This window comes from Schistocerca cancellata, chromosome 1 (assembly GCF_023864275.1).
Source record: "Schistocerca cancellata isolate TAMUIC-IGC-003103 chromosome 1, iqSchCanc2.1, whole genome shotgun sequence".
Taxonomy (NCBI): domain Eukaryota; kingdom Metazoa; phylum Arthropoda; class Insecta; order Orthoptera; family Acrididae; genus Schistocerca; species Schistocerca cancellata.
This window is the reverse complement of record NC_064626.1, coordinates 968,911,733-968,939,594: the sequence shown is the minus strand read 5'-3', so window position 1 is coordinate 968,939,594 and position 27,862 is coordinate 968,911,733. Positions and strand designations below refer to the sequence as shown.

The window sequence follows — 27,862 nt, the reverse complement described above, 5'->3', positions numbered from 1 at the left end:
ACTTGGTTTTCGACTTGTTCTGTCATACTTCGGCGTTAACTGGTATTTTTATTTTGGTTATTGCTGGAGGGGACCTTGACTAGTAGAATTCGGAATGATGTGGCCAGACGATATTCTTACCGTGTTAGAAGCCACAGGGATCCACTACAGCGTTATACGGAGGACATTACGGTAGCTACGTCCACCATTTGCCATTGTACACTACTGGCCATTAAAATTGCTACACCACGAAGATGACGTGATACAGACGCGAAATTTAACCGACAGGAAGAAGATGCTGTGATATGCAAATGATTAGCTATTCAGAGCATTCACACAAGGTTGGCGCCGGTGGCGACATCTCCAACGTGCTGAATTGAGGAAAGTTTCCAACAGATTTCTCATACCCAAACAGCAGTTGACCGGCGTTGCCTGGTGAAACGTTGTTGAGGTGCCTCGTGTAAGGAGGAGAAATGTGTACCATCACGTTTCCGACTTTGATAAATGTCGGATTGTAGCCTATCGCAATTGTGGTTTATCGTAACGCGACATTGCTGCTCGCGTTAGTCAAGATCCAATGACTGTTAGCAGAATATGGAATCGGTGTGTTCAGTAGGGTAATACGGAACGCCGTGCTGGATCCCAACGGCCTAGTATCACTAGCAGTCTAGATGACAGGCATCTTATCGGCATGGCTGTAACCACGTGCAGCCACGTCTCGATCCCTGAGTCAACAGATGGGGACGTTTGCAAGACAACAACCATTGGCACGAGCAGTTCGACGACGTTTGCAGCGTCATGGACTATCAGCTCGGAGACCATGGCTGCGGTTTCCCTTGACGCTGCATCACAGGCAGGAGCGCCTGCGATGGTGTACTCAACGGCGAACCTGGGTGCACGAATGTCAAAACATCATGTTTTCGGATGAATCCAGGTTCTGTCTACAGCATCATGAAGGTGGCATAAGTGTTTGACGACCTCGTGGTGAACGCACGTTGGAAGCGTGTATTCGTCATCGCCATACTGGCGTATCACCCGGCGTGATGGTAGAGGGTGCCATTGGTTACACGTCTCGGTCACCTCTTGTTTGCATTGACGGCACTTTGAACATTGGACGTTACATTTCAGATGTGTTACGACCCGTGGCTCTACCCTTCATTCGATTCCTGCGAAACCCTACATTTCAGAAGCATAATGTACGACAGCATGTTGCAGGTCCTTTACGGGCCTTTCTGTATACAGAAAATGTTCGAATGCTGCCTTGGCCAGCACATTCTCCAGATCTCGCACCAATTGAAAACGTCTGGTCAATGGTGGCCGAGCAACTGCCTCGTCACAATACACCAGTCACCACTCTTGACGAACTGTGGTATCGTGTTGAAACTGCATGGACAGCTGTACCTGTACACGCAATACAAGCTCTGTCTGACCCAATGCCCTGGCGTATCAAGGCCGTTATTACAACCAGAGGTGTTTGTTCTGGGTACTGATTTCTCTGGATCTATGCACCCAAATTGCGTGAAAATGTATTCACATGTAAGTTTTAGTATATTTGTTCAATGATTACCCAGGTATCATCTGCATTTCTTTTTGGTGTAGCAATTTTAATAGCCAGTAGTGTATATCAGAAGTATAGTTGGTCAAGAATATTTTTGTTTTGGAAGATGTGAGTCGGAAAACAAGTCAAGTAACCCTTTCCCTTATGAAACTGAAACGTTCGCCAAACTCGACAGAATATTGGAGATCGTCGAAAACAGCGGCTTGAGTGATGTAAAGCGTGTTGTTAATCGATATACTTCTATGATGGAACACCCCACAGCAAAGTGCATCGAAGCTGAAGGTATCTGATAGTAAGACAGGTTTCGATGCAAGTAGTCCGGCGATTTGGTGCGAGACTGACCAGTACTGTGGGAGAGGGTGACGCGAAGTTGACGCCACAAAGTGGCAGTGCATGATAAGATTTAGGGGTGCTTCTTTACTTCTAGTGATGTGAAATCGGTTTCGAAATCTGGTTTACCTTTTCATCTTGCTACTATGAATGATGAGAGCATTTGCACTTTGCTTGACTCCGGTACCTCCTATATCCCTGCTTGGTATAACAGGCTGTTTCGGATTTACAAACTACCTCCTCTGCAAAAGGTACCCACGTAATGATGGGACATTAACGCGGAGTTTTTGATTCTCGGTAAAAATATTTGTTAAATTAGGAATCCGGGGGCTGTCATGACTGCTGAATTTTACCGTTGTAAGGGGTTTGACTATTAAGGAATTGTCTGGATGTGATTTTTCGAAAAATCAAACAGAGTGAATTTTACATTATATTAGTAGGAAATTCATGTTTACATATCAGGATGGTAAGAACTATGACTTATGTAATCATAACTACCTTAAGAGAGTGTGTAACGTTAAAGAAGGCGGTTTTTCGGAGTGTTGGACGAGCTTCCCGATGTGCTTACTGCTAATTTAGGGGTCACTGATAAGACTGAATATAAAATCCAGCTTACTGATCAGAAGTCTGTCATACCAGTCCCCTTACCAGTTGTCACCACTTCGGATGAGGAAGATGCGAAAGACTGTTGGACAACTTTCAGCACATGGTGTTATAAAGTCATCGTGTTGGACGAGCTTCCTGATGTGCTTACTGCTAATTTAGGGGTCACTGATAAGACAACATAAAATCCAGCTTACTGATCAGAAGCCTGTCATACCAGTCCCTTTACCAGTTGTCACCTCTTCGGATGAGGAAGATGCGAATGACTGTTGGCCAACTTTCGGCACATGGTGTTATAACGTCATCACTCTCTCCATACGCGTCACCTAAGCATCTCACAGCGTTTTGCACGATCGTGACCTGTTGCAGTACAGCCATGAGCTCTTGAGGGTGGCTACGGAGGCAGTGTGGTCACAGTTGTTACCTTTCATGTTAGGTGACCTGAAGTTTATGTCTGTGAACAATTACTTGGATGACACTTTCTTCTACGGTATAGTCTTTGATGAGCATTTGCATCATTTGTGGCAAGTCTTACTGCGACTCTGTGATGCTGGGCTGATGTAAAACTGTCAAAGGTGAATCTGGACTGTCGAAAAATTTCGCTGTTGGAGTACATAGTATCTACTAAGGAAATTAATGTAGATGAGGACCTCACTAAAGCCATCCTCGAGTTCTCTTTGCCTAATGACAAGATAGGTATAGCCTAGATTAAAGGGAAGATACTTTTATCGCAAATTTATTCTTGTTTTTGTGCTACTGTCTGCATCACTAAATCATTGCGGAAGAGGGTCGAAGTTCTAGTCGATCTATACCCAGCAAACAACGTTTGATTCAATGAAATTCGCTGTAGCCAGTGTCCTTGTGTTGGCTGTGATGAGTTTATCTTATTGAGCGACGCGTCTAATTCTGGAATAGTAGCTATGTTACTCCAAGAATATGAGGGAGTAAGGAAACTGATGGCCTATGCGTCAAGGTCCGTGTCCGCCACTAGCAAATACTCATTTTACCTAGCGCATAGACCATTTCGACTGGAAACTGATAACCAGGGCTTGGCTTGAGTGTTGGCGGGGCCCCATAAAACCAGATGGATAGCTAGATGGCCAGTGAGGATTTTGGCTACCTGGTTTAAAGTGAGGAACTTCAAAAGCGTAGACAACCAAGATACAGACCCTCAGTCGTATATTTCACTAAGAGCTTATAGTCGCCGAGTCGCCACAAAACAGTGAAGAGCAGGTGTGTTTTCCTGCAGTACTAGGAGAGATTTCAGAGCTGTTTAGAATTCTGACGGAAGGGGCGGGGGAAGAGACAAGATGCAGATGCCCGGTTAAGGAACTTTAAACAACAAAATTAGGGAAGGTACGGAGGTCCCAAGTTATTCTCTCAGTAACGGCATGCTTTCTTACCGCTCTCGCTGTGATGTGAGACATAAGTTATATCTTCCGACAGAACTGGGTCATCCTGTTTCAAGTACTTCCGCAATGCGTTATGTGCGTAAAATCTAGAGCTTTATGAGACAATCAAAAAAATAAGGAACATTTAACCTGACCGACTTTCAATGGCTATGTAAGGAAGCTAGTCAGGCAATGTTAAAATGTAAGATAGCTAAGCTCATTGCCGGTACTCAAGCGGGTGAGCTGAATTCCTCTAGGGCAGAGCATCCCATGAACCAAATTTTTATCGCTAATCTGGGTGCCCAACCCCGTACCAAGCACGGATATCGGTAAATGGTGTTGGTGGCGGACACCTTTAGGTGTTTTGTCTGGCTGCTCTGAAGTAAGACCACCATCTCTGCGGTTACAATTAAGCATTTAGCACGAATATTTACGGTGTTTGGAGCACCTGAGGTGCCGGTGAGCGATAGCGCACCAGCCTTCGTGGCTCGAAAATTGAGGGAATTCTGCCTCAACAGCGCTATATCTCATGTCATTACCAGCCCATATTATCCACAATCAGCACTTCAAGAAATCTGCTGTGGTTATTTTCCTCGTCCAGTCTCTGGCCGAGTTGGATCAGACCCACAGCTGGCGGAGTTCTCTGTTTGTGCATGAAACACACAGGACCACCACCGATAAGTGGATGTTCGCATTTACTGTAAACTCGCCCACTTATATCTAACGTGTCATAGATCAATGATTTTATACCTGGTAATAGTAATCCGAAGGTCATTAGGAAGAAATGGGGAGGCAGCCAGCAATAATAAGTCATCCACACTGTAGCGAAGATGTCAGAAACAATAAGGAAAGACGCCAGTCTCGTTACGAGTTATTGACGTCTTTTTCCTGAAAAAATACTGTGCGTAGAGTTATCTGTTGTTATGGTCTTCAATCCGAAGACTGGTTTCATGCAGCTCTCCATGCTAGTCTATCCAGAGCGAGCCTCTTCATCCCTGAATAACTACTCTAGCGTACGTTCTTCTGAATCTGCTTACTGTATTCGTCTCTTGGTCTCCCTTTATGATTTTTAATCCCTCACACTTCACTTCACACTAATTTAGTGATCCCTTGAAGTTTCAGAACGTGTCCTATCAACCGTCCCTTCTCTGGGTCAAGTTACGCCACAAATTTCTTGCCTCCCCAATTCTATTCTGTACCTCCATTGTAGTTACGTGATCCACTCATCTAACCTGCAACATTCTTCTGTAGCACCACGTTTCTAAAGCTGTTCTATTTTTGTCTGAACTGTACAAATGGCTCTGAGCACTATGAGACTTAACATCTGTGGTCATCAGTCTCCTAGAACTTAGAACTACTTAAACCTAACTAACCTAAGGACATCACACACATCCATGCCCGAGGCAGGATTCGAACCTGCGACCGTAGCGGTCACGCGCTTCCACACTGAAGCGCCTAGAACCGCACGGCCACACCGGCCGGCCCTGTCTGAACTGTTCATCGTCCATGTTTCGCTTGCATTCATGGGTACACTGCAGACAAACTCTTTCAGAGAAGACTAATTCTTAAATCCACATTGGATGCCAACAAATTTCTCTTCTTCACAAATTCTTTTCTTGCCTTGCCAGTCTGCATTTTATATCCTCTCTGCTTCGATCATCAACAGCTATTTTCCTGCCCAAATAGCCAAAATCATCAACTATTTTAAGTGTCTCATTTTCTAATGTAAATTCTTTAGCATCACCTAGTTTAATTTGACTTCATTCCATTATCCTTGTTTTGTTTTTGTTGATATTCACCTTGTATCTTTCTTTCAAGACAATGTCCATTCCGTTCAACTGCTCTTCAAAGTCGTTTGCTGTCAGACAGAATTACTATGTTATTGGCACACCTCAAAGCTTTTATTTCTTTTCCCTGAAATTTAAATCCCACTTCAAATTCTTCTTTGGCTTCCGTTACTGCTTGTTCAGTGCACAGACTGAATAATATCGGGTATAGGTTACAATCCAGTCCCTTCTCAACCACAGGTTCCTTTTAATGCCTCTCGACTCTTATAACTGCTGTCTCCTTTCTGTGCAAGTTGTAAATAAACTTTTGCTCTCCGTATTTTACCTCTACTACCATCAGAATTTCAGACAGAGTATTCCAATCAACATTGTCAAATGCTTTCTCTGAATCTGCAAATGCTATAAACGTAGGTCCGTCTTTCCTTAACCAATATTCTAAGATAAGTGGTAAGGTCAATACTGCCTCGCACGTTCCTTTATTTCTGCGGAATCCAAATTGATCTTCCCCGAGATCGGTTTCTATCAGTTTTTCCATTCTTCTGTAAGGAACTGGAGTTAATATCTTGCAACCATGATTTATCAGACTGAAAGCTTGGTACTTTTTACACTTGTCAGTAAATGCCTTCAATGGTGTAGTGGTGTATGCCGAGGTACCCCCGTGGCCTGCATCATCTCCATATCTGTCACTGGGAGAGCGTGTGTGGGACCAAGTCGAATGTCAGCTCCGTCCCAGTGACATTACCTTCCCAACGGAATCAGTGCAGGAATCCGGACCAGAGAGGGTGCATCTTCATACTGATAAGTCGGTTCATACTGCCAGTTATTCATAAACTTGATTAGATTTCGTAATTCCTGCAATAAAATTACATACCCTTTCAACCCATTAAGTTTCAGTTTGTTTCCTCATTACCTTCCAAGTGCTTCACTTTTACTTGTCACGCACAGTATATAGAGAAGGGCCACGGTCACGAAGTTTCATGGTGGCTTCTTAATGTTTGTCTTTCATATTCGCGATCGTTATTTCAATTTTGTATTTGTGGTTTCCTTAAAGTACATTTTATATTATACTACAAACGTAATTTAAAGGTGAGTCTTAGGAGACAGACAGCCTGGATTGGAAAATGTGGTGTAGACGGGAAGCGGCCGCACTCACAGCGGACGTGCAGCGTGCGGCAGTCGTGCAGCTGCTCGCCGACCTCTGGCGGCGGAAGTAGGATGTTGGCAGCCCTGCAGCACAGTTGCCGTCCAGAGTCGTCAGCCACAGGCGACAGTGACAGGGTACTCGTCGTCACGTTGCCGTCCGCGCTCGTCTGGAACCAGACACGAAAGACTGAATATAATACAGGTACATCTCGAAAGTAAGCGGCCAGTGGCAAGCTTGAGGGTCTGCCAGGGTATGAAACTGCGTTCCTCGCGAAGTAAGCGCGCTAACGTGTCCGATTTCTTTTAACAAAAAGAACACTCAACTCTTTATCTCTCACCTCTAGAGTGAAACGGTAGTGTCCATTGGGAAAATCATATTGCAAAAAAAAGATTAGTAGGGATTCAGATGTTGATTTACGTGTGCTTTGACTTTACACAATGGCATCCTCTGGTATGAAGCAATTTGCTTTTTTTTCTGTTTTGAAGGAAAGAAGTTACAATCAAAGCGGGACATCATCACATGTCATCTAGTAATTTCCTAGCATGTATCTAGGGTACGCTTAACATCGTGATGCACATCTTCTGTTTATCATTTAAAAAAAGCTTAGTGTTTACTATCAAATAAGTATTTACAACGAAAACTCCACGCTAGAACGTCACATCATATTTTCAGTCCTCTTCCAAGGCTGTAAAACTAGACCTGTAAATTGTGTCATCCGGTACTAAAAATTAAGCATAACTCTAAGTTGTGGTCTAATTGTTAAACGACATATTACGCTACAATACTGAACGAATACTAAATGCATTTCGTAATAAGATAAGCACATAACTGTAATGCTAGGCGGAAGAGAGTGTTAGGCCTCATTTTACTAAGGAGTATTCCGACGAAATTGCACGTTGTGTTTTCGAACGCCCTAAATGCTCATAACAAGAAGATCTAAACCTACCGACAGGTAAGTTGCTCGTTGTTATTGAATGTGTGTCTTGTCTTTGAATTTACCCAACTTTAGACCTTGCATTAATGTAAATTTCGTTGTTGTGGGTTAACACTTACCTCCGCCAACCTCCTCAATTATAACTAACATAATTATTCGAAATAAAAACACGCCAAGTTGTAAAAAGTAGTTGCATAAATTACTAAATACGAGTATGAGCATTTATTATAGATTTTCACTGAATGTATAAGTAATGTGTTTTAAGATATTTTATAATGTATTTGTAGGTAGAAGCCAACACAGTGCTTACCCCACGTTATTTTTGTGTTTTTGTGTTTTCAATTACATAGTTCTTCCACCTGTGCTATGCCACGCTGTATTTGGAAGCTTTTGTCATTAGTTATTTATGTAAAACCAGTGAATACACAAATTATTTTTGGGTTTATACCTATAGAATAGATCAGTAATTCAGGAAGAGTTTCTGATTGTGATGTAAAAACTAAGTTCTATTTTCGTCATTAGCCATGATCCATAAATTCGCTTAAGATTCGTTTGAAGCCCTCATTGTATATAAGATGATGAACTGACTTTCTATTGTACACACTGTCATCCATCATAGGGTCAATAATTTAAGACCCTTCTCTGGATCAATAACGTAAATCGTAGCGAAGTTATACTTTATAGCGATTAGTAGATTACTTATAATGGGACCATCTTATTGATAAGAATTTTCATTTTTTACAATGTCCGTACTCTGTGATTGTGTTGTTTCTCCGACCACGAAAGAGACGATTACTTAATGTTCTTGCAATTCGTATTTTACTTAAATAATATTTACCTGCCTGTAACTGTGTGTTTAGATAAAAAGGGCCGTCACTTTTTCAGGTCAACAGATGGAGGTTGAAGTTCGCGTTGATCCTCCGCGTAAGAAGCCGCTTCTGTCTGCACCGTGCCCAAATTATTTATAATACATTTCAACGTAACACAATACGTTGCAGTAGTGTAGCACATTTTAGAGCCTTGTAAGTGTTCTGCAGGTGATAGGGTGTGTTGCTCTCCATTTTTTAATGATTTAATTGCAGTTAGAGATTTCTGATAACTCAGTGCATGAAGATTGCCTTCTTAACATTGATGGCCTTTCCCACGGACGAAAATCGACAAGTTATCCTTCGGCCGTGCCCACGTTATGAGTTTGTTGTGGGAACAGCAGCTAGTGTGTACAACGACGCTTGATGCACCAGATATGACAGCTGTGTATAAACAGTTGACACGTAAGTTAACTTCCCTGTCAGTTGGTGAAATCTCTCAGAAGGGCGACTGCGAAAGAATTCTATCTTTGATTTTGTATCTCACAAAGAGTGATTTAATAATCAGGAACACTAAATCGTGAACACTTCCCAATGTTCTGAAAAATTATAATTCCTTGGTCAAGAACCAGCTTTCGGTTTCTTAGAACATCGTTACGTGGCAGCTGAATGTCGCAAACAGATAAGATGGTCTGCTACTTACAAAAGTTTACGTACGAATGTAACGCATTTTTTATGCTGATCGTAAGTAGTTACTTTGATTAAAAGAGGAAGCACGTAGTTTTTTGTGTGTAGATGCTTTTAACAACTGATAAACAGAGCTCAGTTTACTACTTTAATACATTGTAATAATACTAGTTTAATATTATAAATCCAACTTTACTTTTCATCAGTTGATAAATGTGTACCCCCACAAAAAAACTTTGTCTCTTTTTTTAATCAACGTAACTATCTATGCGTGACATAAAAACGGTAATACTTTCCTTTGCAAATACTCTACATGTAATCATTTGTGTATTTTTGTATCTTCTGGATAAATAATTTCTATGCAATTCGCACGTCATGTTGTTTGTGGCTGCGAGATACAGCTGACACCAGACGATGGCCCAAGAAGCCACAAGTTGGTTCGTGACCAAATAAATATAATTGTCAAGAACAGTAGGAACTGTTCCTTATTTAATATTTTGATCATGTTCTGCCAACCACCGACGGCGAATTCAGTTAATGTTTACAATTACTTTTGAAACTTTTTCTCCTTCTTTCTTTCAGTCAGAGTGTTGTGTAGACTCTATTTTGAAGGATAAATTTCATAAATGTGCCACGCGTCAACGTAAAATTATCAGAGAGATGCAACTGCTGAAAAGAAACCCAGTTTACCGTATTCACAATAAACGACACTACAGAATTATATAGCAATTCTGCTTGCATATTTAAATAACCACAAAATCTGGAACGTAAGCAGCCTCTTCAGAACACTCACAGTTATATGAAAGTCTCTTTTTGCCTCCTACTGCTACCTTAAAAATCACATTTAATAGTGCACTGATACGTATCAACAATCCGCTCTAGAACAATTAAGGTACGTTTACAATTAATCTTGCACATTATCATTCATCTGTCAGATTGGACAATACCATTAATGTGACACTGACAGCAGAACGAGCCGGAAGATATGCGACAGGCAAGTAGTAATAAGTAGGGTGGTTATAATCAAACGTTCGCTGCTAGAGGGGGGTCCATGAAGGACGAGTGATCGCAGGACAATGAAACCTTGTGGAAACATTTGCAAGGACATGGGAAGAGAAAGAACGAATAAATCATTTAAAGAAACACATTTAATTTCCACATTCGTTAGTTGCTTGCCACGTTTACGTTCCAGGTTATAAGCGTTGCTCAAAGTGACGGTCATCGGCACCCACGATAGCCTGGATCCGCACCAGAGATTGCTTTACTACTGCTCAAGACATCTCATGCGGGGTGTTGGCTACCTCCTGCACTACACTCATCTTCAGTCTCCAATGTATGCTAATGTCCCTTTGATAAACCCTGGCCTTTAGGTAACCCAACCTTCCCGATTAAAAATCTTGTGGTCTTGGAGGCCACATGGTTGGAAACAATCGGTCAATGGATCCGTTTCCGAATCATGTTCTTCAACTGAGGAGTTTTCCGTACCGAGCGAGGTGGCGCAGTGGTTAGCACACTGGACTCGCATTCGGGAGGACGACGGTTCAATCCCGTCTCCGGCCATCCTGATTTAGGTTTTCCGTGATTTCCCTAAATCGTTTCAGGCAAATGCCGGGATGGTTCCTTTAAAAGGGCACGGCCGATTTCCTTCCCAATCCTTCCCTAACCCGAGCTTGCGCTCCGTCTCTAATGACCTCGTTGTCGACGAGACGTTAAACACTAACCACCACCACCACCAGTTTTCCGTATTCTCTTAATGCGTCGATACTCTCTAAGAACAGCAGCACTAATGCTATCGTTCTGATAAAACCTCTTTAGAGTAAACCCTGCATACGTTGGCCAGACCCATGTTGACATTCGCAATGCACACTTCTTTAACGAACACTGATGCTTGTGTTTCAACCCTACGTCGCCACACCAATACTTCGTCTAATGGCAAGTGATGGCGCTATCACAGTTAACTACGCAAATCGTACAGCGTACAGTCTGAACATAATTCCTGTTAAGTTGGGTACCCACACAGTAAATTGTTTTACGTCTACACTGGCTCAAGTAGCGTATGTGGCAACTGACCATCATAAATTATACATAATCGTGTTGGAAGTCAGACCTGGTAGTTGGAGAGATCTGCAGAGATTGAATGAGAGTCCCTAACAGTTCTTTCCACCAATCTGTCGTCTTTTAAAGTTGCGTCCCCAGCGCAGAAGACAGATCGTCGGTCGTGGGATCTTCTTCGACGGAGGCTGCTATGCTCTCATCTCGAGCTAGAACCTGTGTTTGTGCCTTTTTTTTGTGGGATGCCACTTGCCCAGATTAGTCTCTGTATCTACAGAGGGCAGGATCTGTAGTACTGACAATGGTGGTAGGCGACACCTCTCATTAATGTATCGTGTTTGTTCTATTTTAAAATATCACTTTTTACGCTGTCTTATAAACACTCTAGGTAGCTTTCTTAATAGTACGGTAACTTTTCTGACAACTTTCGATACAGAGTACGACATGTCGTCCGAAACAGAGATACACGTCCGGCTCTGAAGAACACCCGAAACAGCGTGACTTGCGCAGCCGAAGTACTCTCAGGCGCGCCAAAGCGACCCAAAGGTATCCCAAGCACTTCGGTTGTAATATCGTTACTCTTCTGTTTCTCAAAACTAGTGAAATTTAATAAACAAAAACGGTAGACTCGTTTGGTGACCATGAGAGATTGTCATACTGAAAACCGTGTTAAATACGATGAAAAGTATATAAATAATTAATAAGAGAATTAGGCGTTTTGGCGTCTAACACCCGAATGTGCCGACCAATCAGCAGCAAGTCCAGTACAATTGGCGGACTCTCCCTCGGGAATGGTACATACTGTACCATTTACTGCTTGTACCTCACTCCACATTTGTGCCATATGATACTTCACGAGTATCAAGCTGCATCAAGGCGAGCTTCTAGCAAGATAAAATACTGGCGGCAACAGCCAGGAATATCACACCATCAACATATACAAATGTAGCATACTGCGAAGACATAGGGTACAACACGTTATTGTATGATTACAAACTGGAAGCAGTTATTCCCATAAGATATTTACAAGTATTCGTTCAAAATGGTTCAAATGGCTCTGAGCACTATGGGATTTAACATCTGTGGTCATCAGTCCCCTAGAACTTAGAACTACTTAAACCTAACTAACCTAAGGACATCACACACATCCATGCCCGAGGCAGGATTCGAACCTGCGACCGTAGGGGTCACGCGGTTCCAGACTGAATCGCCTAGAACCGCACGACCACACCGGCCGGACAAGTATTCGTACTGAGCGATCTGACGTATAACGGAAACATAAAATTAATCGTGAGTCAGGCAGGCCCAAGACTGAGATCCACTGAAAAAGTCCTCGGCAAATGCAGTTCATCAAAAAAATAAAGTCGCTTACGAAACACTCATTCGACCGATACTTGAATACTTCTAATCAGTATGGGACCCGTACCATATGCGACTGATAGTGGAAATATAATCCTAAGAAGATCAGCACGAAATCGTCAGAGATATGCGCAGGCGGCTCCAGTGGCATACGCTGCGACACAGGCAGTCTGCATCACGTTATGGTCTGCTGTTAACTTCACGCGCGCGTTCAGTCCTAGATGTGTGGACGAATATATTGCTTTATTCTACTGATATCTCGCTGAAAGTGTATGAAGATAAAATGAGAGTGTTTCGAGCCCAGACGGAGGCTTGCCAGTAGTCTTTCTCCCCACGAACCACGTGCGACTGGAACAGAAAAAGGTGAAAATGACACTATACACCAAGCACCCTTTGCCTTACACACCATATGGTGGCTTGCGGAGTATAGATGTAAGAATGATGTAAAAAGTTAAATTATAACCACCCAGTGCGTTACAGTTGGTTTACAGGCTTTGCGTTGTGCCATATTTTACCTGCAGCTCTTTTCATTATTTACGTTTGACCACCAGTTGCCTCGACAGAGTGTAATAAAAGTTGGTGTCAATAGAAGGAATCTGTGGTTGGACAGGTCGAAAACTTAGGGCCCGAATGGGAACCCGTAAGGGTGGCATGTTAAAGTGAACAATTTGATGATGTACTTTGACACAAAGAGCCTTACGGCTAATGTTAATTACTATCCAGAAGAGATTAAATTGAAAGTATGAAGAGAAACAAATATTGGGAAATTTTCCAGGCTACAGAATCCACTTTCTTAGCTGAATGGTCAGTACGGCCTAGTAGGACGTTTAGAAACGGGTTCGAGTCCCCGTACTACGAGGGCTTTTTCCTTGGTAGGAGGACTAGTGCGGGGTGAACGCAGCCGCGTGAGGCCAACTGAGAAGTTACTCGGCCGATGGGTATAGTAACAGGAAGAACGTTCGTGTCCGACTGTATGCTGGTAAACTCTGGATAGCAACTTCAAAATTTTTTCAGTTTTGTACATTTCTGGAAAAATACTGAAAAAAATATTTATCATTTAGTAACCGTTCAATACTAAACTGCGTGGTTGCCGTGTCAACAGCCGGCCGATGTGGCCGAGCGGTTCTAGGCGCTTCAGTCTGTAACCGCGTGACTCCTACGGTCGCAGGTTCGAATCCTGCCTCGGGCATGGATGTGTGTGATGTCCTTAGGTCAGTTAGGTTTAAGTAGTTCTAAGTTCTAGGGGACTGATGAACTCAGATGTCAAGTCCCATAGTGTTCAGAGCCATTTTTTTACCGTGTCAACACGTCACAGTGCAGCGTGCCGACACGCGAGTTGGGCACTGTTACCGGCAGCTGCGCTGATGCTCGCGGACGGCCGTTCACTCACTTGTCGTCTTTAAAACTTTTTAAGAAAAACTTCGAATAGTATGATACCGATCATTAAAATAAATACCATGCTGTATTTTTGACACGAATTCTTTCTGAAATTCATGAGTGAATCTTGGAAGAACTCGGAGTTGTAGAATATCATACACTATGTCTTCAACTGTGTGTCATTCAGAATTCTGTATTCGTCAAACTGAAAGATGCTGAAAATCGTAAGAAAGCTGTCATTGCTTGTGGAAATACGAGGAAACCCATGCACCTTTACCGAGTTATTAGTAATCTTGATGTGGTGCGTGCAGTTTAAGGGATCCGGAATATAGAAGTTTACATTGTATCTTTTGAACGCTCAAACGAGTTCATATGGTGGTATCTTAAAAAGAACGGCACCGTTTTGAAAGTGATAAGTGGTTTGGCACTTTAGAATATCAAATAGACAGTGGTGTTCTAAGCGGTCGAATGGAATTAAAAGGCACAATCCGTATTATCCGTTAATTGCGGGAAATCGAGAGTTTATAACGCACAGTGGGCAACCGCAATAATGTTCCATTTATCATTCTGCTGACCACGTGCCTACTAATTTTACTAGAAGGGTACCGCAGCAGCTCTCCACAGGAGGGCAGGATAATTTAGTGGCCACAAGTGACATTCGTTGGATTAGTGGCTCACACAAGCTAAGCGTGTTGTTAGACTTTCATTAATCAACTGTAGTGCCGAGAAAGCCCACCTGCTCCTACCAACTTCACAGTTTTGCCAGAGTTGTCCGCAAGATCTCGTCAGCAAATCTTTCATGTGAAATCCGAAAGAAAACTGTAAGAACACAATGTTGTGTTGAAGAACCTATTTCAATATACCACTTAGACAGGGAACGTAAGAGAGACAGAAACTGTTTTACAAGAGATTGGGAGAAAAACTTAACGGCCAGAAAACAATCGATGAGAATGAATTGAGAACTGAAAACCGAAATCATCATCCGCTATACAAATCTATACAAGGAAAGCGACATCAACCCATGACACACAAAGATTGTATTTCCTATACAAAAACCGAGATACATAGAAAGCAGCGATGTTCATAATGGATTCAAAATGCTTTCGACAGGGTTAGTCATGTCTATCAGGAAATAGGGCTTTTGTAACCAAGTTCACAAATGCAATTCGGAATATTCTGGGCAATGCTGCGCCAGAAGTCGTCATTAATGGTAGACATGCTCAATGACCTAAACAAAGTATTGTGGTGAACATAGCGATTTGGTGTACTGGTTGGATTTTTGTGAGGAGGCTGGCTGTATCCTCACATACCATTTTATCTATATGTATTTACTTTCCATACATTAGTTTGCGTATTACTCATCGACATAGCCAGTCGCTATTACAGATTTGTTGTCGCAGCGTTTTAAGTTGCGAGCAGCTGCAGTCAGTATGTGGAGGTCGTCGTTAGTGGGCATTTCAGAGAGAGTTAATGTATTACGTATACCGTGGTTTGCAAAGTGTTTGTGCTATTCAACAATTTTCTGAGGCTGTTCGAGACAGAAATGTACAAAAGCTGAAACAATGGAAGAAAATGCAAATATTTATTGTCCGGAGGTCGGGAAACGACATGTACAGTGGCGGCTGAATAGGGCTGCTGACAAAGTCAGGGTGGGGTGTCCTACTTTCGCCTGGACTTTGGTGTAGTGGTGGTGGTGAGCGGATTTGTACGGCTAATCGTCAGTAAAACATCTGTAGTGAAGACAGTTACAAAGACGGGATCATAGATGGAGAGGTGGTCTATGCCTTTTCAGATGGAGTCGGCCATGGTCGCAGGAGTGTGCTGTAGTGTGCCGGCAACAGAAGTAGTCCACCAGCAAGGTGACCCAAGCTGATGATGGCGCTTGCTGGTGTCACTGCAGTCCCAGAGAGCTGACACAAGATGACGCATTGTCGGCAACAGGTAACAATTAACAGCCCTGGTTGCTTGGCAACCCCCTTAGCAGCAGCAAACAACACACCAATTCACGAGGTGCTAACATTTGGCACAGTTGAAGATGATGGTACGCACCCACTATGTATGTTGAAGGCAAAAGCGTCGGCTCTGTCTGTGCATTGGACAGCAATAGCGCGTCCCGCACAAGCCAGCAGATAGTGATGGTGAAGCTGGGCAGGTAGGTGGTCTAAGCTCGAACCGATGGCTTACTATGGAGATGGCCGTCAATGGGAGGTAGTCTCTCAGCAGATATGGCGCCAATTTGACTGAATACAGGCTTCAGCTAAGGCAGACGCCTGCAGCTATTGGCAGTAAAGTCTGCCGATGGTAGCGGAGTCCTTAGTCCTCGGCTGTGAGTGGACCTCTCCTCGCAGTTAACGGCTACTATTGTCGATGTCGCTCGACATACCGTGCACTCCTCGATACTTCTGAGCACAGTCTGAGAATGAGGATCTGATTTGTTTCGTATAACGTGAGCCAGCTGGCTAGCGTTTCTTCAATGGCAGCACTCCCATCCCAAAACTCGCAGCAGGCTGGAGTGGCGGGGTGTTGCCGCTGGGCAACGATGATTTCCATGTCCCAGTTTTCTTGTCTTGTCAGCTTCTGCTCTGAGAGGTGCTGGTTTGTGTGTTACACATATTGAGCACTCAGAACGACTGTACTTGTTTCCTAAATACGAACTATTCCTCCACAGTGCTTGGTGATCAGGGTGATAGGCACTTCTCTACCTATGACGTCGTTCAGCTGATCCTTACAGAAGCTGTTCAACAGCCACGCCTGCTCCCGACGAAGTCACGGTGCAACTGCCGTAATTAAAAATTAAGTTTCAGTGTGAAAGTTGGAACAATGATCGTGGCATATAGTAGACTGTTGTGTGTACTGAAGTTTGAGTAATCTATCTGGAAAAATTAATAATCACTATGTTCACCTAAACTGTGTTTCTACACTATCAAATACAACTTTCTAAGGCGCCTTGTCATGGTCCAGGCGGCTCGCCCCGTCGGAGGTTCAAGTCCTCCCTTGAGCATGTGTGTGTGTGTGTGTGTGTGTGTGTGTGTGTGTGTGTGTGTGTGTGTTGTGCTTAGTGTAAGTTTGTTTGAGTTAGATTAAGTAATGTGTAGGCCAAGGGACCGATGACCTCAGCAGTTTGGTCCGTTGAACCGTTGAAACCATCTTTTGCATGTAGCTTCTGATAGAGCATGACCACCATATGCCTCGATAAACATTCGATGCGACTCTGCAGAACTTTTTTTCAAATGACAACAAAAAAATTTATGCTTTCCGCAAATCATCACTTTCTGGTACAAAATTCGACATTGTTAACACGATGAAAACATATGATATTGTTTGTTCCATGACTTGATGTATACTAAATATCTTTGACAGATGTCATACCAACGAAACAAAAAAAATTAAGGCTCGTTCACAACAAGTGCTCCGTATCGACAAATTTGTATCTTAACGCTCATTTCATACCGGTAAACCTGGTAGCGGATCATATCCGCATGGACAGAGGCGTCGCGACTGTAGTCACGGCCGTAACGAAAACAGGAGGAGGGACCGCACGTCGAGGCGATACCGATAAGTGAATGAAACATATCAGCCATATCAGAACTGCTATAATAACAACAGGGATTGTAGATATCTTTAAGGCAATCAGCTGGACTTATTTCTTACTGCGTTATTTGTAATAAGTCTTTGTACACTTGGAGAAATACACGTTAAATGAATCTTGGGTTTACTGTGATATCTCGTTCACTAACCATAGCTGCCTGAATGGTTCCTTTGAAAATGTCACACTCGATATCCCTTCCCACCCTTCCTCTAGCCGAGTTTGTGCTTCGTATCTAATGAAATCGTCATCGACGAGATACTGAAATCCTAATGTTCCTCCTTTTCTTCACTGTGTTGTCACATCCTTAGCACTATCTTTATTGTTAGCTGTTGACATTAGCTGACATCAGTAGTCTTCGCTTCACCTTTAACAGGGTTGCATACTGAACGTAGAACTAATTACAGTGAATGAAATCTACCCCAGAAATAATAAAGGGAACCTCCATCCGACGTAATCTTTGGATTACGTATTGCGAGACTGTCAATCGCACGGCAATCTTTGTAAACAGGCATCGGACAGGTAGGCATCACAGCAGTGAAGTTGTTTAATTAGGGCTGGAGCAGCGGCAGCGGAGTGAAGAACCGCTAGACGCACATTCATCTCCGGTGCCAATAGCGGTGGTAGGCGGTAGCCTGCAGCCGGCATACAATACCGGCCTGGCTGCAGCCGCAACGCTTCCGGGCCGGAACAGCGCTCGCCAGCGGCGCCACAACTCATTAGCACATTCCTACCGGCAGCTCTGCTCGCCTCAGCCTCCCTGCCTGCCTCTCTACCTCCCTCCCGCCCTCAGGCGCCAGCCAGTGTAATGGAAGCTACACTCTGTGGCAGCGCTAAGCACGTTTTCAGCAGCCCATGGAGCGCTGCTGGCGCTGAGTTGGCCGCTCCGGCCTCTGTCCGAACGCGGTAACGTCCCTCGCACGTAAAAATCAATGGTTGGTCGTATGGAAGAATGCTGTAGAACGTCCACTGTCTGTGGGCATCACACTTTTAGTGGCCTCACTGGGGAACCAGGTATGGGCTCGATAGGAAAAACAGAACAAAATATAGGGAAAAAAGGAAACAGATAATGAATAGAATGGTGAAAAAGAGAACGGCAGGTCATTATACCGTGGACTATTTGATACAGGAATATAAAAGTAGCGTCTAAAATCTTCACTTATTCTTTTTTACTTATGTTATTGCATCTACATACGTAATCAATCTCTTACAGTCGAATATAAAACACTTATATACTACGAATTATACAAACAAGATATGTACGGTACCGAATCTTTCATTGTGATTACTATATACAGGCATTCATTAAAATCTTATTTTTATATATCATTTCATTTTTCACTGTGTGTCTCTTACACTGGGGTGGCCAGCGATTTTAGCCACGCAACTGTTTCAGTTGTTACTGCCAACTGCTTGGTATTAATTGTGTGGACACTCAGTCACTATGTATTGTGTTATTTGTTCTGGATCACTGCTGTCACATTGAGAATTTTCAGCCACTTTCCACTCCTTCCGTACTAGTATGCCCTATCCTTATTCCCTTCAGGCTGGTCCATAACCTCGTTGCTAAACGCATTCCTGGCAGTGGTTTGGTTGGATCTGTGTAACCCGTGTAGTTGTGGTTCTGGAAGGATACCATCCCGATCTACACAGCTCTTCAAGTCATAGGCGGGTGGAATGTGCACTGGTGTCGACAATTAAAGCAACAAACTGCTATTTCCTTGATCGGTGTCTGGTTCACGATATAATCATACAAACTGTTAACAGATGTCGTTACGGTCGTGTACTGCACGGAAGACGGCATTCTGATCAGCGGACGAGCACTCCAGCAATGACGCCAGATCACCTGTCAAGCTGGATAGTGTTTTCAGGGTAATCCCACACCACAATCGCTGTGTATACAGTCACAGACGATGCAGTATGGCACAGAGAAGATACCTACAGACCCTCTGCTGTGGAGGGCCATAGGAAGAACGGAAACAGGAAAGTTGCAAACTGATGTGGCCCTGTGGCTTAATGTGAATATTTCTCAGATTAGGAGATAATTTGTAGAGACCAAAAATTGTACCCCGGAGGCCAGGGTAGCGGCGACCAAGAGTGAGATCAGAAAGAGTGGACCTCCTGCAGCTTCTCCAGGAGGTCTTGTATGGAGGCAAACTGTGTACAGAAGACTTCTGCAGAGTGGTCTTTATTGTTGAAGACCTACTATCTGTTTACCTATGACGTATCTTCACAGTAGCGAACGTCTAGAAGGTAGCCATCAAGTTGACGCCTCGACGTTCGAATGGTGGGCCAATGTTCTTTTTACAAGAGAACTCCAATTTGGCCTGCAGAGTGGTTCTCAACGGATTCGAATCTGGACGGCACGTGGAATACGATTTTTGAACACAAAAATTGTGAAAAGACACCGACATCGAGGAGGATCCCTAACGGTGAGGGTGGGGAGTATGTTGACCACTGGAACACCTCTTCATCAACTTGTATGGGTTAATCGGCAAGATTTAACTGTTGTCAGGTACCGTGAGGAGATCTTGGGATCTCATGCGCGGTTGTTGCGGGCCCAGACCTCGTACTAACGGGGGATAATACTCGACCTCAAGGAGCATGGGTGGTTGATGATTTTTTGGAAACGGAAGTCATTACACGCAAGGTGCGGCCTGCTCGCTCTCCTGATTTGAATCCCACAGAACATGTCTGGTATGCTCTACGGAGATGGGTTGCATCACGTCAGCATCCACCAACAACTATCCAAGATTTGTGAGCACTCCTTCAAAAAGAATGGGCGTTATTGTCTCAACATGAGATTGATGACATCATTCACAGCATGCCCCATCGCTTTCAGGCCTGTATTGATGCCAAAGGTGGTTAGACCGCAGACTGAGCACATTAATCAGTTGACTGAATGTGTTTACAAATCCGTTAAGGTGGTAAAAAAAACTAAGAACGTTTTTGTCTACCGTTGTGCATGTTGCAGTTGATTATGTTTTGTATTCATTCCACTGTTTCTACTCTACTATTATCTGTTGATACTGTCTTGTGGCAAAATAAACGTAACCTTACAGGATATCCGTTTGCTGCTTTAACTTTGGACGCCAATGTAGTTCCAGACAGGTATCCTAGATTTAAGCCTATTATAGTGTAAGGAGCTCACTGTTTTATTTGGTGGAAGGTTTTCGGACTCCGTGAGAGGCTGTTATCGTTACAGTCTAGAATCATCTAGTGTTGCCACCTAAGGTGAGAGGAGAGAATAGGTAGCTATGGAGTGGTTGTGGATTTGAGTGTTCGAGTTACTAGCACGATGTTACGCGGTTTCGATGTGGTTTTTAGAGGTGAGAAAGCAGTCTAGGTATACTTGAATATATTTCGGGAAGTGATTGTGTTTTATCTTTCTACCGCCACAAAATATATGTAATTCTGTAGTTGCTGTCAGGTTGGGCAGATGGTAACAGAGTACTTTAGGTTTATCAGGGTGCGGGCATAACTTCCACTCGTTGTGACATTTTTTGTGGTATCTAGATCCTTACTCAATAATCACACGCTTAGCTGATAGTCCTTAGATTGTTTGACTATCACGTGACAGCATTTTTTGCAGTTTATATGTGGGAAGTCAGCTGTTTACAGAACAGATTGGGGATAGCAGTTATCCTAGCGGTCATCCGCTCTTCATAGTGAAGATTTACTAGTGACATATTTCAGTATGATTTTAAAGTAGCAGTTTTCCAGCACATTCTTCAGCAAAGTTGACATTCCCAGACTTCGAACAGATTTCTTCAGTTTGAGTATAACACTACGAGCGGAAAATTCTCTTGCGGAGCACAAATAAAGGCTATTATGTTCATCTTTAAAAGATTCTGACAGAAAAGTGGGTAATCATCTACCTGAATCCTTATTCTGCCTTCCGCCCCAAAAATGGTTCAAATGGTTCTGAGCACTATTGGACTCAACATCTTAGGTCATAAGTCCCCTAGAACGTAGAACTACTTAAACCTAACTAACCTAAGGACATGACACACACCCATGCCCGAGGCAGGATTCGAACCTGCGACCGTAGCAGTCCCGCGGTTCAGGACTGCAGCGCCAGAACCGCTAGACCACCGCGGCCGGCTATCCGCCCCAAAAGATTTGGCATGCTCACATATTCGCCATTTTTTTGCCAAAGAACATTCTAAAAACCTTTACTCCGTCTCTGTTTGCAGTTAAACTTTTATACTCACCGTATTCCTCTCACTTCTGCTGTCTATATACACTCCTGAAAATGGAAAAAAGAACACATTGACACCGGTGTGTCAGACCCACCATACTTGCTCCGGACACTGCGAGAGGGCTGTACAAGCAATGATCACACGCACGGCACAGCGGACACACCAGAAACCGCGGTGTTGGCCGTCGAATGGCGCTAGCTGCGCAGCATTTGTGCACCGCCGCCGTCAGTGTCAGCCAGTTTGCCGTGGCATACGGAGCTCCATCGCAGTCGTTAACACTGGTAGCATGCCGCGACAGCGTGGACGTGAACCGTATGTGCAGTTGATGCACGGATGCACGCCAAGACCGTAGGATCCTACGCAGTGCCGTAGGGGACCGCACCGCCACTTCCCAGCAAATTTGGGACACTGTTGCTCCTGGGGTATCGGCGAGGACCATTCGCAACCGTCTCCATGAAGCTGGCCTACGGTCCCGCACACCGTTAGGCCGTCTTCCGCTCACGCCCCAACATCGTGCAGCCCGCCTCCAGTGGTGTCGCGACAGGCGTGAATGGAGGGAAGAATAGAGACGTGTCGCCTTCAGCGATGAGAGTCGCTTCTGCCTTGGTGCCAATGATGGTCGTATGCGTGTTTGGCGCCGTGCAGGTGAGCGCCACAATCAGGACTACATACGACCGAGGCACACAGGGCCGACACCCGGCATCATGGTGTGGGGAGCGATCTCGTACACTGGCCGTACACCACTGGTGATCGTCGAGGGGACACTGAATAGTACACGGTACATCCAAACTGTCATCGAACCAATCGTTTTACCATTCCTAGACCGGCAAGGGAACTTGCTGTTCCAACAGGACAATGCACGTCCGCATGTATCCCGTGCCACCCAACGTGCTCTAGAAGGTGTAAGTCAACTACCCTGGCCAGCAAGATCTCCGGATCTGTCCCCCATTGAGCATGTTTGGGACTGGATGAAGCGTCGTCTCACGCGGTCTGCACGTCCAGCACGAACGCTGGTCCAACTGAGGCGCCAGGTGGAAATGGCATGGCAAGCCGTTCCACAGGACTACACCCAGCATCTCTACGATCGTCTCCATGGGAGAATAGCAGCCTGCATTGCTGCGAAAAGTGGATATACACTGTACTAGTGCCGACATTGTGCATGCTCTGTTGCCTGTGTCTATGTGCCTGTGGTTCTGTCAGTGTGATCATGTGATGTATCTGACCCCAGGAATGTGTCAATAATGTTTCCCCTTCCTGGGAAAATGAATTCACGGTGTTCTTATTTCAATTTCCAGGGGTGTATGTCTCTCCAATTGTCTCCTTTTTCTACCATTTATTTACAGTATATCCCACTGCCACAGTCTCTTCTCTTTCTTACACGTCCTCCTTCGGTCTTTCGTTCCCACAGCCACTATCTCCACCATACCCCTGGAAGGTCGAACTTATTTTTATCTATACCCATGTGTTTAAAATTTCGCTTCAAAATGCGCCTTCCCCTATAACGAAGTATTAAAATTCACGGGTTTTGGAGGAACCAGATTCCCCCCCCCCCCCCAATCCTATAGGTGGTATCTACTCTTGCGTAATTTTCATTTCCTTGTCTCCCCTCTCTTCACCTCCTGCTGCATCTTTCTCCATCCACTTCTCTTTCTCTTTTACTGCCCTTCTATCTCACTGACCAACATATCCTTCTTTTTTGGCTCACACTGTAATTATCTTAATCCATCTATATTTTGCTTTCGTAGCCAATTTCTTTCTCCCACCACCATTGTCTCCTCTCTCTCACTCAATTACTCACTAACACACTTTCTCTGTCTCCCTTCAAATGGCACTGACTCCTCTCTCTTCACCGTCACTATCTCTCTGTTACTCTCTTTCAGCACAAAAAGGAGGATAATTTTCGCATACCAATCTTTTAGGTAAGGAATGCGGAATGAGTATTGAGACATCTGGTACTCCACTTTTCAGTCAGTCTTTTAAAGAGGAATATATTGGTATTATTTACACTCCGACAGAAGCACTTTTCAGCTACTTCCATTAATTTTCATCTTATAGCAAGGTGTACTGCTTGTATTGAAAAGTCCCTGTTATATTTATTTCATATTATTTAGCTTGAATTTCGTGCTGTCAATCTGAGTTATTTGTAATTTAGTTTTGTACTTCGTTTTTGTCCTCATTCAGTGGTACACAATTATAATTAAGTATCAATTCTTCCAGTAAGCATCTAATCCTATGTATATTACCTACATTTTGTGATCCCAAATTCCTTTTCTCTCTTTATCATCTTTCTGAATTAGTGAGTGAGTGTGTATGTTGAATTTGTCTTATATATGGTAGCAGTACAGCGTTTGACTGTCTACTGTGGTAGCAACAGTGTAGTCAATCCGGCTTTCTCAGTCAAGGCAAAGACATTTTTACCATTTTTGAATTCATTGGACAGTAGTGAAGTTCGTGGATGAAAGGACCACTCTGGTATCTTCCAGCTACATGGAAGAAGTTAGCTTCAGTGAAAGCGTGCTCGTAGCGCTCTGGATTCGACCTTGGGTGACTGAATATGGTAGTCTTAAGAGCGAATTGGCATTAGTGAGTGTGTTAATGCGTGACGGTATGTAGCTATTCACGCTAGTCAATTTTAAAATTCGGTAGTCGAATATCTTATACTTTTCAGAGTGTAGTCACGAGTATATTTCCTGTATTTAGAAAGTTTTTCCTAGCATTACTTTGTGTAACCATAACACGTGGTGTAGGAAGCTCGTTACTCCAGCACCGGTTTAAAATTCAGTTGTCTGCCCTCTCTTTTAACTAGTAAGTATGTGTGAACTTTTCTCGTGAGCATGTGTTTTATTTATTCTACTTTTATTTTCGTTTCGTTTTTAAGATTACGTAGCACTGTTCATGCCACGTGGTCGTAATTTCACCGTACCACCTTGAAGAAGTTTTATTCTTAATTCCGGATGATATTTTGTTTCTATTTGTGTCAAAACATTTTATATTTGTGCTCTTGATGGTGTCACGAATCACAGTAATTTTCCTTTGTCACGAATATTCAAGGCATTTGCGGGTGTTTCACGCCAGCGTACCTTAGTTTCATGTGCAACGTGATGTAGATAAATTTATTCTTCGGGAAGTGTCCCATAGTACTCTTATTCACAATAATTGTATGTGTGCATCGTGTATGTTTGTGTGAACTTTTCCCGTGCATGCCTAAGATTTACTTTTCATTCATCACCGCAATGTTCCTCAGCATTGAAAATAACAATAATATGAGTGAGTTCATTAATTAAATTAACGCCAGATCGTAGTTTAGAATTACTACGTGCAGTTTTAATGTGATGTTTTATTTTAATAAACTATGTTAAACTGTGGTGATCGTTTCTCAGAGAAACCTGTCTCCTTATGTGAGATTATGTTTAACACCTCCCGCCTGACGTGTCTGGAGAGGAACAGGCAGGCCTTATATTTGTCGACATGTGACCTTTTTATTCATTTTGAGGCCTAACCTCCTGTTTGCTCTGAATTATTTGATTTACCGTTTGCACTTAAATTTTTCCCATCATTTATTCCAGATATTCACTTGAATCTTGTTATTAATATTACCACGTTAGTTATGTTTATCAATTCATTGGTTAATTTAATTCGTATATTAAATTTTCGCAATATTAATTACATCGAGTGGTAATCCAGAAAAAATTTGTGGCATACTAAACTTACAGTAGTCTACAGAGTTTCACACTGGCTAACTTTTACCAGTTTCTGTTTGTAAATCACTCTCTCTCTCTCTCTCTCTCTCTCTCTCTCTCTCCCTCTCTCTCCATATAATAATTCACACATTAATAATCATTTATATAGCCACTCTGCATGCGAACGTAACTGAGGCTGTAGAGAAACAGTCAGTAGATAGGATGCATTAACTGCAATTTTTTGTTCTGCACTCAAACAGCTTACGCGTTGTTCCGGGACGATGTCTTCTCATGAGTTCACAGCGTTGTTCTTGACTCGGAGTTGCATTGTTCTGAATCTTGTATATAGGTATTTTGTAAGCTTTGGAATACTTTTGTTTTATTGTGTGCTGTTATATATTGCGTATGTCGATTCCATACGTCAGGTTATATGTGATCCTTGTATGTAGATTGAGAGTGATTTTCTTTTTGCTGAAGGGAGCTTCCCCGTACCCGGTCCAAAAGCAATAATACGTAAGTGCGAAAACGTTGACAGGATGGAACATCCACTTTCTTGTCGGAAAGTGCATTAAGTCCATAAGTAATGGTAGTGAAACTATAGCTGATTATCAATCAATGCAGAAGTAAACTATCAATATGATATGAGAGAGCTAGTAAGATCATTGTCTGAGGAGAATCGTAAGTCATTAAAAAAAAGTAATAAAAAGTTTTATGAGTATAATTGTAAGATGTTAGAAGAAAGTAATAAAAAAATTATCTGAGGAGAATATAAGGCGGTAGAAGAAAGTCGTAAAAACTTATTTCAGGAAATGGGTCAAAAGCCGGCGGGTCTTGCAGTGAAGATGAAAATCGATATACTTGCAAAATTTAAGGAGAATATTCAAATTGTCGAGCAGCGTGTTGCACTTTGGAAGACGGTGATGTTTCCGACGAAGATAGGGGTAGAAGAACGTGAAATGGGAGGGCTCGCGACCGATCTCCACGAGAGGAAATGCACGGATTTGATTTTAAACATTTTCTCTCGGTGTGAATGTTCGAAGTGTTTGGGAACGTTCCAAACGGGATTCATCCCAGGGCTTGGTTACAACAGTTCCAGTTTTCCTTTCCTCCTGCCTGGCCGGAATCGCTTGAGGCTGAATACGCCTGTGGATACCTCGAGAGTGAGCCAGCTATGCGCATGATGGCGGCAGCATGCGACGGCTACTCAGTCAAGAAGTTCCAATAGGTTTTTCTATCGGTTTAATGGTTTGAGGCATCCCAGAACCGCGCTAAACACAGGATAATTATGATGCCGAACTTGCATCATTGAAGCTTCCAAGCCCGGCTCAGTTATTCGGTCATCATCATCATCATCCTCATTTAAGACTGATTATGCCTTTCAGCGTTCAGTCTGGAGCATAGCCCCCCTTATACAGTTCCTCCATGATCCCCTATTCAGTGCTAACATTGGTGCCTCTTCTGATGTTAAACCTATTACTTCAAAATCATTCTTAACCGAATCCAGGTACCTTCTCCTCGGTCTGCCCCGACTCCTCCTACCCTCTACTGCTGAATCCATGAGTCTCTTGGGTAACCTTGCTTCTCCCATGCGTGTAACAAGACCCCACCATCTAAGCCTGTTCGCCCTGACTGCTACATCTATAGAGTTCATTCCCAGTTTTTCTCTGATTTCCTCATTGAGGACACCCTCCTGCCATTGTTCCCATCTACTAGTACCTGCAATCATCCTAGTTACTTTCATATCCGTAACCTCAACCTTGTTGGTAAGGTAACCTGAATCCACCCAGCTTTCGCTCCCATACAACAAAGTTGGTCGAAAGATTGAGCGGTGCACAGATAACTTAGTCTTGGTACTGACTTCCTTCTTGCAGAAGAGAGTAGATCGTAGCTGAGCGCTCACTGCATTAGCTTTGCTACACCTCGCTTCCAGTTCTTTCACTATGTTGCCATCCTGTGAGAATATGCATCCTAAGTACTTGAAACCGTCCACCTGTTCTAATTTATTTCCTCCTATTTGGCACTCAATCCGTTTATATTTCTTTCCCACTGACATTACTTTCGTTTTGGAGATGCTAATCTTCATACCATAGTCCTTACATTTCTGATCTAGCTCGGAAATATTACTTTGCAAACTTTCAATCGAATCTGCCATCACAACTAAGTCATCCTCATATGCAAGACTGCTTATTTTGTGTTCACATATCTTAATCTCACCCAGCCAGTCTATTGTTTTCAACATATGATCCATAAATAATATGAACAACAGTGGAGACAGGTTGCAGCCTTGTCTTACCCCTGAAACTACTCTGAACCATGAACTCAGTTTACCGTCAACTCTAACTGCTGCCTGACTATCCATGTAAAGACCTTTAATTACTTGCAAAAGT

The 27,862-nt window shown here is 43.3% G+C and overlaps 1 protein-coding gene across 1 annotated transcript in view; it reads right to left on the bottom strand.

Annotated features, from left to right (window-relative positions):
- LOC126119013 (nephrin-like) overlaps positions 1–27,862 on the bottom strand; it is a 388,927-nt gene that overhangs the window by 114,275 nt on the left and 246,790 nt on the right. The window contains exon 4 of the mRNA XM_049915059.1: positions 6,802–6,958. Within this exon, the coding sequence (XP_049771016.1) occupies positions 6,802–6,958 (157 nt within the window). The remainder of the gene's footprint in view (positions 1–6,801; positions 6,959–27,862) is intronic.